This window comes from Schistocerca nitens, chromosome 7, assembly GCF_023898315.1.
Source record: "Schistocerca nitens isolate TAMUIC-IGC-003100 chromosome 7, iqSchNite1.1, whole genome shotgun sequence".
Classification (NCBI taxonomy): Eukaryota; Metazoa; Arthropoda; class Insecta; order Orthoptera; family Acrididae; genus Schistocerca; species Schistocerca nitens.
Window position 1 is genome coordinate 355,383,344 of NC_064620.1, and position 14,359 is coordinate 355,397,702.

Below are 14,359 nucleotides of genomic sequence, written 5' to 3' on the forward strand. Positions count from 1 at the left end.
GTGTTGGCATACTATGCTTGCAGCCACGGCACAATTCACCAGAGAGGCTTAGCCATTAGGTGTCATTTGTTGGACACACAGTTTACAGATACGTGTGTGACAAATAAAGAACAATAATAACAGAACTGAGAATTAGCATGTGAACATAATTAACACTACAATAAAATTATTCAATTGATCAATATAACGAATCCCTGGTAGAACAATAATTTATATAACACTTAAAATAAATATGGTAACAGGTGTATTATGGCATGCTTAATGTATTGAAAGAAGCATACAAAGACATCAGTAACATAAGCAACAAGGACACTAGGTTAACAGAAACTTTAAGACAGGACGAGAGTGAAAAATGGATTTTGTATCAGGTGAATTTTAAACACACGAAAACTTAAAAAAGGCAGGGAGGATAATAGGCAGGTAAGACATGGGTGGATGAACTTGTTAAACAAGCTAAAAATAATGGTAAACTGCAGTATGGGTGGAAAAAAGCAAATAGGCAGGTGAAGTAAAAAGACAAGTAGTGTTTTCAACAATAGTAAATAGTTAATTAGCACCAGCAATTACATCCTTTAAATAAATTTATAACTGTTTAAATGACCAAAGAAAAGTTGCAAAACTGAAAATATACTAATGAGCAGAAGTCGCTAAGCCATCTACTTGATTAAATCTTTCTTGAGCATCAACAGAATGCCTTCAACAAAAGAAAGAGAAGCTGTAAGAGCCACTATACCTGAAGTTAGGTGCACAACACTCCCAGATGCTTCTGGAGGAGGTCCAGTTGCTTCAAATGTAGTGCAGTTTTCTACTGCTGGCTTGTCACCAATGTTTTAGTATGAAAAGCTCACTTTTATTTGCTCATCAAATACAGAAACCAATAAAGTAAAATGCAATGTATCATATTACAACATTAATATTGATTCTGCTCAAAGCTGTGTTTCATAATACACAAAGTCATCTGATACAAATATGTTAAGAGTAATTTTGAAGTTAGATGTACAGTTACATTGGTGACAGCTCTAATTCAGTCTACAAAAATATGTCCTTAGCTATTATCTTGATTGTGTGCATATTAGAAACATCAAACCATAATAAAACACTAGGGGAGGGCAGAACTAAAACGTTCTTCTTACAAAAAGAAGGAAGCTATCAGTCAACATCAATGTTATCAACTAAAGAAAGTGATACCTGCCTTCAGCATCTAGAATGCAAGTAAAATTTGATGGATTATGTAATGCCTAGACACAGTAATTCTATAATTATAACAGCATCAGTCAGCAAAGTTACTACACTTACATCAAGGAAGTAGTTGCAAAGAACGAGCATTTAGGTGTTACCCCTCAGGGGTGTGGTCAGGATTGGAAAGTGGTGTGGGCTTGTAATTAGTATATGTACTCAAGTTTATAAAATGGAACCATATTGATTTATTTGCTTATAGGGATTACATAGTGAAGTTTGCCAGGGGGATGTGGGAAGATCATTCCAGTAACCCCAGGCCCATCTCAGAGAAGGAGGTAAAATGTCTAAGTAAAGAAACTAAGCCATTTAGCACCTGCTCTACATGGCGGCTTGGAACAAAAGACAGACTTTTTCAGTCACTGCTCTGAGAGCCCTCAATCTCACAAGTAAGGTCTCCTACGACGTGATTTAATTGGCAAGGTAGCTTTGCTGATGACAGTTTGGCATATTCCAGCATGAAACAGTCTATTGTTGTCGCATCAGTAGAAAGGCAATGGACAAGAAAGGCATCCTCTTTGTAAAATTTAAATAATAAAAATTACTTACATTTGGGACCTGGGGTCACATTGTACACCTCCTCTCTTCTCCCTGAAAAAATTCATTCTGGGTGAATTTGTCTTAGTGGGGCCTTAAATCTAGGGGTAACAATTTTAACTTCATTTAACAATTCCATATTTTAATTGTGTGTTACAGTTCAAATCTTGGAATGTGAGTTATAATTGTTACATTTCAGTGTGATGATTACAGTTGTTGGCACAGGACTGTGATGATGGTGGCATTATACAAGCAACTGAAACACTCATTTGACAAGGATTAGGACATAACATACAAATAATCAAACATATTTACAGGTCAATTTTTAAGATTAATAAAGGAAGAGAATGATTAATTTCTAGCACTATTAGAGGAAGTAATGGACTTGTAACAAAATTGAAGGGTGCCTAATCAGATTGAGGTTGGTCTTTTTTCGAATGACATGAGCACACAGTGTCCATTGTCCTTATGGTGGATGGATAACCACCAGGGCAGCCCCAATTGATTCTCATCCTGATGACTGATGATAAGGCAGATTGAAATCACAGAATAGAATTTTGAAACATAACAGTTTGTTTTAAATGTAATCAGCAGGATGGAAGAATTTTGAAACATAACAGTTTGTTTTAAATGTAATCAGCAGGATGGAAGAATTTTAAGTAAAATTTATTCAGAGTTCATTTGCACCAGCGATTACACCTTCTAAGTAAAGTTGTAACTATTTAGTTGACCAAAGAAAAGTTGCAAAACTGAAAATATATTAATGAGTGGAAGGTACCAAGTCGTCCACTTGATTAAATCTTTCTGAGCATCAACCAGAGTGATGTATGGAATTAAATAGATTTAACTAACAGTTGTATAATGATAACTGCAAAACATGATACTTCTCATTGCATTAATACATCTTATAAGCAAATAATAACATTCGGAATGAACACTTGAAGGGTGATCCCTTTGATCCAAATGCATGTGATTGCAAAAGCAAGGTAATTAAGTTTCTGAAAACACTCACAAACTGCACTTAGTATTTTTTATTTTCTGGTTTCACTCTTCAAATGAACAAGAGCATCATCAGAATATACTATGTGATACCATAGCACCTCTGGAAACTCTGAGGCTATATGTAAATGCCATTTGGATTCGAGTTCTTAACAAAGTTTCGCTGTCATTTTGTTAAGTAATATTTGTGTCTGGACAACAGCTGTATCAGAAAATCGTGTGGGATGACCTAGCAAGGAAGCAGGGTAGATGGAAACCAAGTGACCCATGGAGTTCAGTTCTAGGGACTTCGGTGAAATAACTAATCAAAATTGTATGAGGACAAAACATGTGTCAGGATTGGTAGCATGCAGAATGTTTGGGTTGTTGGAGTTAGTCTGGTATGGGCGACACAAGGATGGATGGTAATGACTGCAGTGGATGCTATATTCAGCAAGTGAAGGAAGAGCTGGGACGTTCCAGCTTCATTGAGTGGCAGAAACCTGAGATGTGCTATCTTCACAGCAAAAGGTGAAATGCCACAGGGAACTGACTATAGTCTATTTGTCTTATAAATTCAAACACCTTTTTTCTTGCTGTAATATATTTTATTTGTTCCAGATGATGGATTTAATCTGGATTAAAACAGTTTTGTTTTTGTATGCTATACTTATATCACATGTTGGAAAACAGTTCACATCATAATTTGTACATAAATAAACTATTACTTATAGTTATTCGTTTTCCTGACCAAAGGATGGGAGGAAGAAATTCTGTTTCATAGAAGACTGGAGAACAGATATTTTTTCTACCACTGGAAATAGCTTTCAGTGTGGACTAGGAATTTTTAAGGGTGTCACTAAGTCTATAGTCTGATTAAAATTACTTGATACTTGACATCTGTCACTTGGCACTATAGTGTTGCCGCAGCAGCTGCTGGCTACCAATCAGTTATAAGTGACACACGAACAAGGTGGGTCACTTCACAAATGTTGTTCATATGTAACCCAGAGGAAGCGGCCACTGCAAGGTATGTCAGAAATGTGAGATGATCTGTCAACAGCTGATTTTAAATAAAGTGACCATTGAGTGAACTGTGACAAATGATGGATTTTGTAGCCCATATTGTAAACTCATATCCTAAGCTAATCACAGCCTTGTGATGTGCAATGTATCTGAGAAAATGGCGGTCAGCAATCTGTGACAGAACCAAAATCACAATTGCTTTGTTCATGACAATTAAAGCTAATCTCTATGAGAATACTCACAACAGAAAAAAATTCATTTTCAGCACTGAAAGAAAACTGTAATTTCTCGCTATCACTGATAGCGAGAAATTACAGTTTGCTTTTTTTTCTGAAACTATCCTCACATTGGTAACACAAGCTGCCATGGTACCACCAGTGATCAGTCATCATTAGCACTTGATTGCAGATTATAGGCAACAATGGCAGATTTGAAATGAAAAAAGTATGACAGAAAAAAATATATATAGCAAGTAAAAAGGTCAAAAAATGATGAAAATGGTGCGGCAAACAATTAGAAATAAAAAAACTTTATTTAAACCAGTTAATTGAATAAAAATAACAATAAAACTCCTATGATTACATTTAGAAATTAAAAAGAAAAATATTGCTGTACATGACTAGATTCAAACCTATGCCTTTCTACAGGTCACATGCTAACCATTGTGCTACACCATAACACTGTGCAAAGTCATCATATTTATGACTGTAGTGACCCAGTTGCAACAATGAATTGCAACCTTCAAAATTTGACTTCACACTGTGTCATGCAAACCTTATCTAGTTTAAGCTGATATCTTTGATTATGATAACTGTATATGTGACACTGAATTGCGTCTTGTGCAGAACTATCCATTAGTGTTTGGTTAGTGCTGTGTATGAAATGTGTTTATTTTATTAGCATTGTTGTGTTTGTATGGTGTTTTCGTTGTGGTTATCATGTGTGATGAAATACAAAATAAAAGTGCCAGACCCATGATTCAGAATCCAAAAACATCAATAATGAATGGCAGATAAGGAATTGGAAGTGTACTGACCGAATGTGGCAGTTTGGCAATGGTGAATTGTTTGAGTGTGATGCTCTGTGCTCAGATTGTAGGAAACCGGCTCCAACACATAAAGTGTCAACTATCAACTAATTTTAATTGTACTATAGGTATGTGCTTCAGGTGGATGTGGGAGCTACCAAAAACAAATAAAGGAGCTTCACTTTTAATTTCTGTTTGCATGCCTTTCTTAGTAGTTAAAATCAAACAATTGAACAATATTATGAAAAGGAAAGTTGCTACTCACCATATAGTGGAGATGCTGAGTTGCAGATAAGCACAACAAAAAGACTGTCACAAATAAAGCTTTCAGCCAGTAATGCATTTGTCTACACTATATCTCTCTCTCTCTCTTTTTTGTCTATTGTTGACGAAGGTCTTACTGGCCAAAAGCTTTACTTGTGACAGTCTTTGTCTTAGTAGTTAGTGTTTTCCTCATATTTCTGCAGGTTGATGATCCTACAAATGGATCATGGATCTTTGAGACAGTTAGAGTGGTCTGATGATCCATATTTAGATAATAACCATTGACTCAATGGGTGAGCGATTTACAGTGAGGCTGGCAACCTGATTCATTTGTTGGAGGCAGTGGTGGGTAGTGTTGGAGGCAGCTGAATGTGAATATCTTTATTAAGTGACTATATAAAGGGGTGGTACATTTCAGCTTGTATACGGAAGAAAATTTCCAATGAATGTCAGCAGCTTTGAAATTTTTTGCTACAGAAAAACATAATATAGAAAGTATTTGACGTTGGACAAGATTTTATATTTCATCACTCATTTTAAGGTGTTGCTGTTGATGAGCAAGAAGCACTGTGGCTCTCCCACCTCTAAGCACACTGACCTGCCAGAGTCTGTAAGATGACTACTTCATTTCCTCCACTATTTCCCATGTTACATGAAAAGGGGGGTTAATTTATGGGTTGTCCTAATATTATTAGGTGCAAAATATCACCATGCGTTTTGAACCTCAATTCATCTTCAGGCAACCTTTCAGAATTCCTATTACACGATTGTACTAAGTGATATGACATTTTGCAGGTTGTTTCTGAGGGTTTGCTCCTGGCATTTGTTGCCAATGAATATAAGATGAAGCACTGCTGTCTATTGCAAACAAGTTTGTAAAAATTTGTGTGGTTGGAATGATTTTGTGTTGTGCCTTGTCACTTTCCACTTACCTACTGTTGAAACTACATATTGATGCTGTTCGAGTCATTAAAGTAGTCCCTGGTGTACATTTTAATGTCTTAGGTTTGGTTACAATACTATTGATATCACATTCACAGCATAGTTCATCACTACAGTCCCGAACAAGTATCACACTCAAAGTGGATAATAGTTTGCCTGGTGATGATAATATGTATTGGAATTATAACCTTATAAATAGAGAGACACAATTTGTGGATGAAATGGAAAGGAAATGGAAAAATTGGACTTTTGGTGTGTATGTGCACATTATATATATAAATGAGGTTCAGGCATTGTGAAAATGTGTAGTATTATTATATTCAGTTCGTTAACTGAAATGAGCTTTGGATGTTAAAGTTTGTGAATGTGAATATTGTTGGGGATATGTGAACAAACATTTTCCAGTTTGCATAGTGGCGCAAAAGATATGATGTGCAGAGTGCATTAGACTCTATGGAATGTACATGTTCCGTGTTTGTTGATGGGGCAGTGTAATATAATTTGGTAGTCAAATGTATTAATATGTGTTGTACGAATAAAGCATAAGTTTATTTTGTCTCTTAAATAGTTGTTACCTGTCATTTAGCTGTGTTAATCTGCATAAACTACGACAAATGTCAGTAACATATCTGTTCTTTTTGCTTTATCCATTAAAATCACAAGTTCCAACTTCTGTTTCATGTTGGCTGGATGAGTTGTTTTGTGTGTCAAAACACTTGTCAGTTTTCTCTACAGAGAATTTTTGGCAAGAGTTAAACTGTTTTCTTAACTCTCCCAATTTGTGATATTTTTCTTCATGGTTGTCTAGCTGGGGAGTTTGTTATTGTTGGTTCTAAATGATATCTTTTGTAACAAGATTAGCAACCTGCTGTGATCCATTGCCTAAGTAAGGTAAGGAACCTTACGATAAACGATTTTGACTAATATATGCTTTAGGTATTGTTTTGAACAAGGGAGATGTTCCTTAATGTTTGACCAGTCACTGTGTTCTGTAGACTGCCATAACTATAGCCTGGATACCTCTTGGCTGACGACTAGTTCTTGAGTAGTCTGGAACAATGAACTGATATGAGCCTACTAATAAGAAATACACCAACTTTTGCAGAATACATGATGTGAGGAAAACAACTGATATCTCTGTCTTAAAAACATAACATTCATATCTTAAAGGTTGTTCAAAATCATAATTAAGAAAAACTAATGTCACTTTAGGTTTCAGAGCTTAATATCTTTCCAGATATTATTATTATTATTATTATTATTATTATTATGAGCAACAGTACTCTGTTACATAGATCCAGTGAAAATACTGCTCCACATTATTAAACAATTTTATTATAAATTCCTATTTTTCCTTCCAGAAATAAAATAGAGAGTGCACAGCGGCCATATGGACAGCGTAATCCATCACTCGAAGTTCCACTTGGAGGCAGTGGAAAGCTGTATGATATTGTAGCAGTCCCAGAGGAATGCATTAGAGGTAAGAAACCACAATGTGAATAATGGGAGGCATAAAGGTAATAGTTCAACATGGAATGGGCAAGAGGAGAGAAGAGGGGTGGGAAGGGGGAGGGGATGGCAAATGGCTTGGAGGGAGGCAGAGGCAGCAAGCGGACAGGATACGAAATGTGGTGTCATTGTGCTGCCCTTGCACAGGCAAGGTGAGATGTGTGAGGAACATGAAGCTGTGGAGGAATGTATTGGCAAGGTGAGAAGGGCAAAGGAATAGGAAAACAGACACTACAGAAACAAGCATGTGTGTAGAATGAATGAAGTGGCGGGGCATGGGGACATGGGTGGAGAAGCATATGGGGAAGGGATTGCTGAAATCAGAGAATTTGCAGTGAGGACAATTCTCTATTAAGTAACTCAGAGAAGCTGGTTTGGGGCAAGCCAGGTGGCACAGGTTGTGAAATAATCAATGAAGTTGAGCATATTGTGTTTAGTAACATATTCTGTCACTGCGTGATCAAGTATGATCGTAGTCAAAATTTGGTAGTGGCTTTTCATTTGAGTGGACTGCTGATTGGAAGTCTTGTCCACATAAAAGTCATATCATACACCAGCTCTGCTGTAACTTTTGCTCAGTGTTTTACATGTGCATGACTACCAATCAGCTGTCCACCAGGATGGATGGTCACTCCCAAGCTTTGGCCAAAAGCATAGTTGACCCACCAGTGGATGAACATGCTGTTGAGATAAAACTATTTTGAGATTAATGGTTGCTTCACAGCTCATGATATCTGGATCTTTTCCCCAATACAATCTTCTCTGAACTAAGCAGATGAGAATTGTCCTTATAACATAACCTTCAATATGCAATCCTCTTACCCTCAACCACTGCTGCATCCTGTCCCCAAGCTTCCCACTTCAGTTATTTTACACTCATACCTTCATTTGTGCAGTCTACCTGTTCCTCTATCCAATTCACCCTCCCCAATGCACCCATCTACATTATTGTGTGCCACATTAAATTCCTCCTGCCTGCAGCAGGATGAACTCACTGGTGTGACATTCATATCCCGTCCACTTACTCCATTCATTATTTAAGTTATGTCCTACCCATTATTTTCCATCATCATAAGTAGCAGAAAATTTGATGAAGGAAAGATCAGATTTGCTTGATACCCATTTCAATGCTATGTAACTGTGAAATACTTGACCTAATACAATCGTAGCTATAGCAAGGTAAGGCAAAGAGAACTTGGCAAAATTGTTATAGTTATGATGATATAATTTGTTTTCAGTTTTCCATGTTTTGGTCTTTTGTGTCCAAACTTAAATAACTTGAGATATGTGCGGCCTCACATTAACATGTGATCTACTAAAATATGTACTCCACAGGCACCTCAAGTAGGTAGATCACCTTGCTGGAATAGATAGACACTGGCCAGAGAACAATGTCCTGTTTCTTCCTGTCTTCTTTCTGTTTCCAGACTACAGGAGACTTGACAATTTGTTTCACTGGCCACAGCTTGTTTTCCAGTTATATTGCCATCAGCATCTGCCTTTTGATTCGACTGTAAAGCAATATCCTGCAGGGAGTTAACACAGTTTTCCACAGCATGCCCTTAGCAAGTTTCTTTGACTGCAGTGCCTGCTTCCACATTACTCTGGCAGCATGCTGCAACCTCCCCTTCTTTCCAGCAGGAAAAGTGGCCTCCCTTGCATAAAAGCAGTAGTTATCCAATACACAAGAGAGCCATTTCTTCACTTCACTTGAACTTGTGCATTTGATTTCATATATCCAAACATAGTTTCGCCAAAAGCTCCTGTTTTCACAGTAACTGGAACTTGATGCCTTATATGTTCCTCACATTAACATCTCACCTCATTCTATGTGATCATAAGTAAAACAGCTTCTACACTCACAAAGTACATACGGATCTAAGCTGAGAATACTGTCATGACTGCGTTAAAATGCATGTTTCAACATAAAATGCTTTTCAAAAGTTTTATTTGGTTGTTACATTTTTACTTCACAGTATTTTTCACAATATTAGCAAGTAGTACTGCTCTGTTTACAAATATGAAAACTCACAATTCTTACTTAAACATGCACTTGTTGCCATGGCAGACTTCTGCATACCTTTCAGTAAAGCAAATACCACATAAAAGAGTCATTTGTGATCTATAATAAAATTAATTCATACACAGTATATGCAAAATCTGCTACAATCTTAGTGGCAGCTGAAATTTTCCACACATCATTTTAAATACAATTTTAAAATCTGTATTAACCAAGCAACTCTTGGTTACAGCGTCAAGTTCATGTGCAACTGGTGCTGAATGTGGAGAGCGTCGCTTATGCCTACCAGATGGCAGAGGGGGACGCAGTTGCCCATGTGCAGATTACGGAACTACAGCGACAGGCGAGGAAGGATCTGGTGAAGCTGCTGAATGCAATGACATACTTTGAAGATGGAATGTGACAATCTGCTCCCACCTGCCACAAGAGAATGTGACTGTACTTTCACAACAATATCTTAAAACAGTCTTACCAGATAGCTGACAAAATTCTTTTGTCAACCGTTTTAGAGCAAGGTCAACATTACCTAATTAAGTGTCAAGTTTGTGGTTTTCAGTTTCACTTCATCTGTCACATGAAAATATGGACAGTACAAGAACTTAAAAAGTGACCTCTTTAGTTGGAAACTGACACACTTGGTGCTTATAATCCACAGATTGTTTCTTTGTAATGAATAGTTTTACCTTTCTCCTTGCTGTTGCCCAAGCATCAACTTTCTCACCTGCAAGTTGCTCTAATTTTAAAAGAAATTTTTATGTCATCTCACTGTGTTCACTTTCATCCACCTCTCATCTCTATCCAAATACTTCTCAAAATTTTCACCCATGCATTCATCCCCCCATCTGTAATGAGCCCATGTCATTTCATGGGACATAAATTTTGTGAAATTTTTTATGTCCTATTTCTTCCCATACATTTTCTGTGGTTTCCTGTTCAGCCGACCATTTTTTTCCTTGTCATTTTAGATAATGCATTTTTTCTATTAACTCTGATATGCACATTTTAGAACTTGAGATGTGTGGATTAATATCTTCATTTACTCATTTCTGCAACTGCTAAACATTTGTACTAAGTTACATAAAAAATTCTGTTAGGTATAAGACTTATTGAACTATGTAAGTTCTCCACCAGCGAATCATCCCAGAATGATTTGCCACCCAACTGATTGTTCAATATTTTACTTAATGTGAAGAGCAGCTTGATGATTAAGATGATTCTGTTGATTTAAAATACGCTACGGAAATAGTGATTAAAAACCATTGATGATGGTGCAGTACAAAATTTATTTGTCAGTGTTAAGAGTATGTTCCTAGGTAATAAAAATATTTTTTTAAGTAATCATCTTAGCAGTTATGCAGATTTGGGATGTTGCTAACAGGCAAATAAACATTGTAACATGTGCACTACATCATAGCACCGGTGTTGTGAAAAAGTATTTTATTATAATTTTTTGTAACTATTGAACTTATTGAAAAATTGCCGTAAAATTAAATTATTTTTAAATAAAATGGATTTGTATATATGTGTGTTTGAATTCATGAAACTGATGCCCTTTCCTTTCTTTATGCTTACAATTAACATTTTACAGCTTTGAAAAATATTCTGATCATGCACAACCTATATACTGGCTAACAAGATGTAGCCAGCATTGGCCACCATGAGAACGGGTAGTAGGTGTGCTTCTCATACCTACTACAATTTTGGATATCTTCGCAATTTGCATTCTGGGACCTTATAAAGCAGAGAAGTGGAGGGGAAAAAAAAAAGAAGAAGAAGAAGAAGAAGAAGAAGAAGAGAGAGAGAGAGAGAGAGAGAGAGAGAGAGAGAAGAAGAAGAAGAAGAAGAGCCTTGATGGTGCATGTTAACAAATTTGTCAGCCAGTACGTAACAGTCCTTCCCCAGTAATAAATTAATAGCACACGCACATTGTAAGCTATGGTGTGCCACCATTCCACTTGTACTGTCTGCCTCTCCCATTCCTAATTAATTTCACTGTTTGCTAGTAAATGATAATTTTGTTTAAGTGAGATCAGAACGTACTCAGTTACCTCTTTTGAAGTCCCAGCTTCTGACCTAAAGTACAGATTCACATTTACAATTTCACCTACTAATTAAGCTGTCAAATACATACGGCACAGATTCAAAACCATTGAAGCTGTACGAGTAGGAAGTTCCAGATTCCCTTTAAAGAATGTGTTAAATATCTAGGCTTTCATCTAAACAATAAACTTCAACAGTCCCGCCATATAGCTCACATCAAAGCTAAGTGTCAAAATTCTTTGACTGTAGTTCATGTCACAGTGGGAGACACATGGGGTATGGATCCCATAATAGCTCTACATACATACTGTGCACTTCTGGGCCCTCACCTAGATTATTCCATCCTGCTGTATGGCATGTCCACTGGGCAGCTGCTGCAAATATTTGACAGGCATTAATACAAAGCACTAAGCATTGTGACTATGCATAGGAACTCTCTGATTCACCCCGACAAACATACTATTAGCCAAAATAATGGAAGCACCTTTATTGTTATGTAGATAGTAGTCCAGCAGAAAAATTATTCTGAAACAACTATCATGCTTTGGGGGATATGCTGAAGAGACAAAATTTGCAACCTTGCAGTGCTTACACTGTGTTACTGGATACATAAATCAACACTACCACTTGTAGAGGTATTTTCGGTGCTAAGAAAGTACTAGAATATCATTCAAAGAACTTGACTGCTACCCTGCTTCGAGCAAGAGTACAAAAATATCAACCACTAGACAATCTGAATTACACTGAGAACCCAGTAATCAATAACGGCAATTTAGTCTTCTCTAACAATGGCCAGGTGCTGCGTGTGCACATACTGACAGGTCTACATGCAAGGAAATCCTTCGGCTGGTGCCTATGTAATATTAAAAATAAAAAGAGTGAACTATCTATCTATCAAAATAGGTTTCAATTTACATAACTGAACTCATTGCCAGTGAATTGGTAATAAGATATGACATGACCACAGCAACTACCCACATCATAATACTTACAGCTCGTTCTCTACCATGCAAGTTGTTACTTACCATTACCAAATAGCTACTGCTGTATACAAGATGCAAAACATCAGTATGTAGGTATCATTTGTGTGGGTCAAGGCCTATACTGGGATTATGAGGAATGAGGAAGCTGACCAGGTGGCCAAGGATGCAACAGAAAATGGCATACAACAGCAGTGTGTCCCAGTGGATGATCTCATTGTGGTAATTAGAGACTTGGCCAAAAATGTGTACGACGAGGTCTACGAGACCAAATATCTCCACAAGGGCACCTCGTACAAACAAATCCGCCTGCATTTGCCAAAGGTGCAATGATACGCTGAAAAGTAGACACTGAAATGCAACTCAGGTGGCATATGTAATGAGACAGTTTGTGAAGATCATTGTCAGGTTGAAGTTCAACTACAGCTGCCACCGACAACACCTTTATAGACTTCACCTTGTGCCACTGCAATATTGTAACTGTGGGGAGCTCCATCATCGTAGGATGCCCCTGATACAGAAGTGAGTCTGAATAGCTGATAACAGGGCTGGTTTGCATGCATCGAGCACTTCCTTCTTATATGTTAGTCCTCTTGTCAATGCAGAGATTAAAAATTTATACATCACTAGTGGAATTTGTCTTAAAAGTAGGAATTAAATTGTGATTGTTAAGTTAGTGTATGTGGTGTTTGTGTATGTAGGTTAAATTTTTAAGGCATTGTATATTTGGACTAGCTGTATGGGTAAGAAAAGTTAATGAAGCATGTCAAGATGAATACAATTCAATTTTAAAATGCACGACAAGGGGGGGGGGGGGGGGAAGAAAAAAAAATCAAGACAGGAGTAAATTTTTCCACTTTTTAAATTTTTATGCAAAATACCATGTGTCAGATTTATCTCCCCTTCAAGATCAAGAACAATAAAATATTACGGCTACATCAGATAGCACAAGTTACATTTTTATGTCATCAGTTTTAACTTGTTCATTGTTGTACTTTGTTATCTCCTGTGCTCTACCAGGCTCTCTACCTCTTAAGCTCTATACTTCATGCAAGACAGTATTAAGAGCAGAAGAAGCAAGGGTATTCTTATTTATACTGAAACCAAATTTTGCCAGAGTAGCTTATCTGTTCCACGAAATACTTTATTTATCTTCTTTTTCTATGAACCAAAGGGCAATGTCACTTATAAATCTTATACATATGCCCTTCTCCTTGTGTTTTCACTACTATTCTGAAACTGTCTTTCCACCCCCCTTTGCTATGTTTGCATACTGAATATCAGAAACAGGAACAGCAGATTACAATAAATCTACAGATTCTAACAGAGAAAAACTGTATACAGTGAGCCCATTCACTTCAAAATAGCTGCAGCAGCCTGATAGATGGAAAATATCAACCCGTATTCAGGCAGTCAATGCATTAATGAAACTCATACCAATCACCCAAACTAAAATAAAACCTATGTAAAGAAGCAGAGCAATTATGTTAAGTTTTATACATAAAGAAAACACCATAAATTCAGTGTTAGTCTGTATTCATAAAGATAAGATTGCCTTGCTTAATCCTGCGACCAATGTAAACTTTTGAAAAAACATCTGTTAATGAGGTAAGAAAACCTAACAGTTCCATCTACTGGTTCTTTGGCATACTACGCAGTCATTAAGAACAACCTCCAAACTGCTATGTTGAACAGACTCCTAACACTTTAAATTGCAATACGTATCCCCCCTCCCCATGATCTGATTTTGATTCAGTAAAGCTCAGGGAAAATTCATCTAGTGCCTTTGGAGATCAGTGT

At 36.9% G+C, this 14,359-nt stretch overlaps 1 protein-coding gene across 2 annotated transcripts in view; it reads left to right on the forward strand.

Annotated features, from left to right (window-relative positions):
- Nucleotides 1-11,059, forward strand: part of LOC126195819 (nidogen) — a 342,884-nt gene extending 331,825 nt beyond the window's left edge. For both annotated transcript variants that reach the window (XM_049934458.1, XM_049934459.1), the window contains 2 exons: nucleotides 7,372-7,490; nucleotides 9,772-11,059. In XM_049934458.1, coding sequence (XP_049790415.1) covers nucleotides 7,372-7,490; nucleotides 9,772-9,929 — 277 coding nt within the window. In that variant the 3' untranslated portion in view covers nucleotides 9,930-11,059. The remainder of the gene's footprint in view (nucleotides 1-7,371; nucleotides 7,491-9,771) is intronic.
- Nucleotides 11,060-14,359: the final 3,300 nt, after the last annotated feature.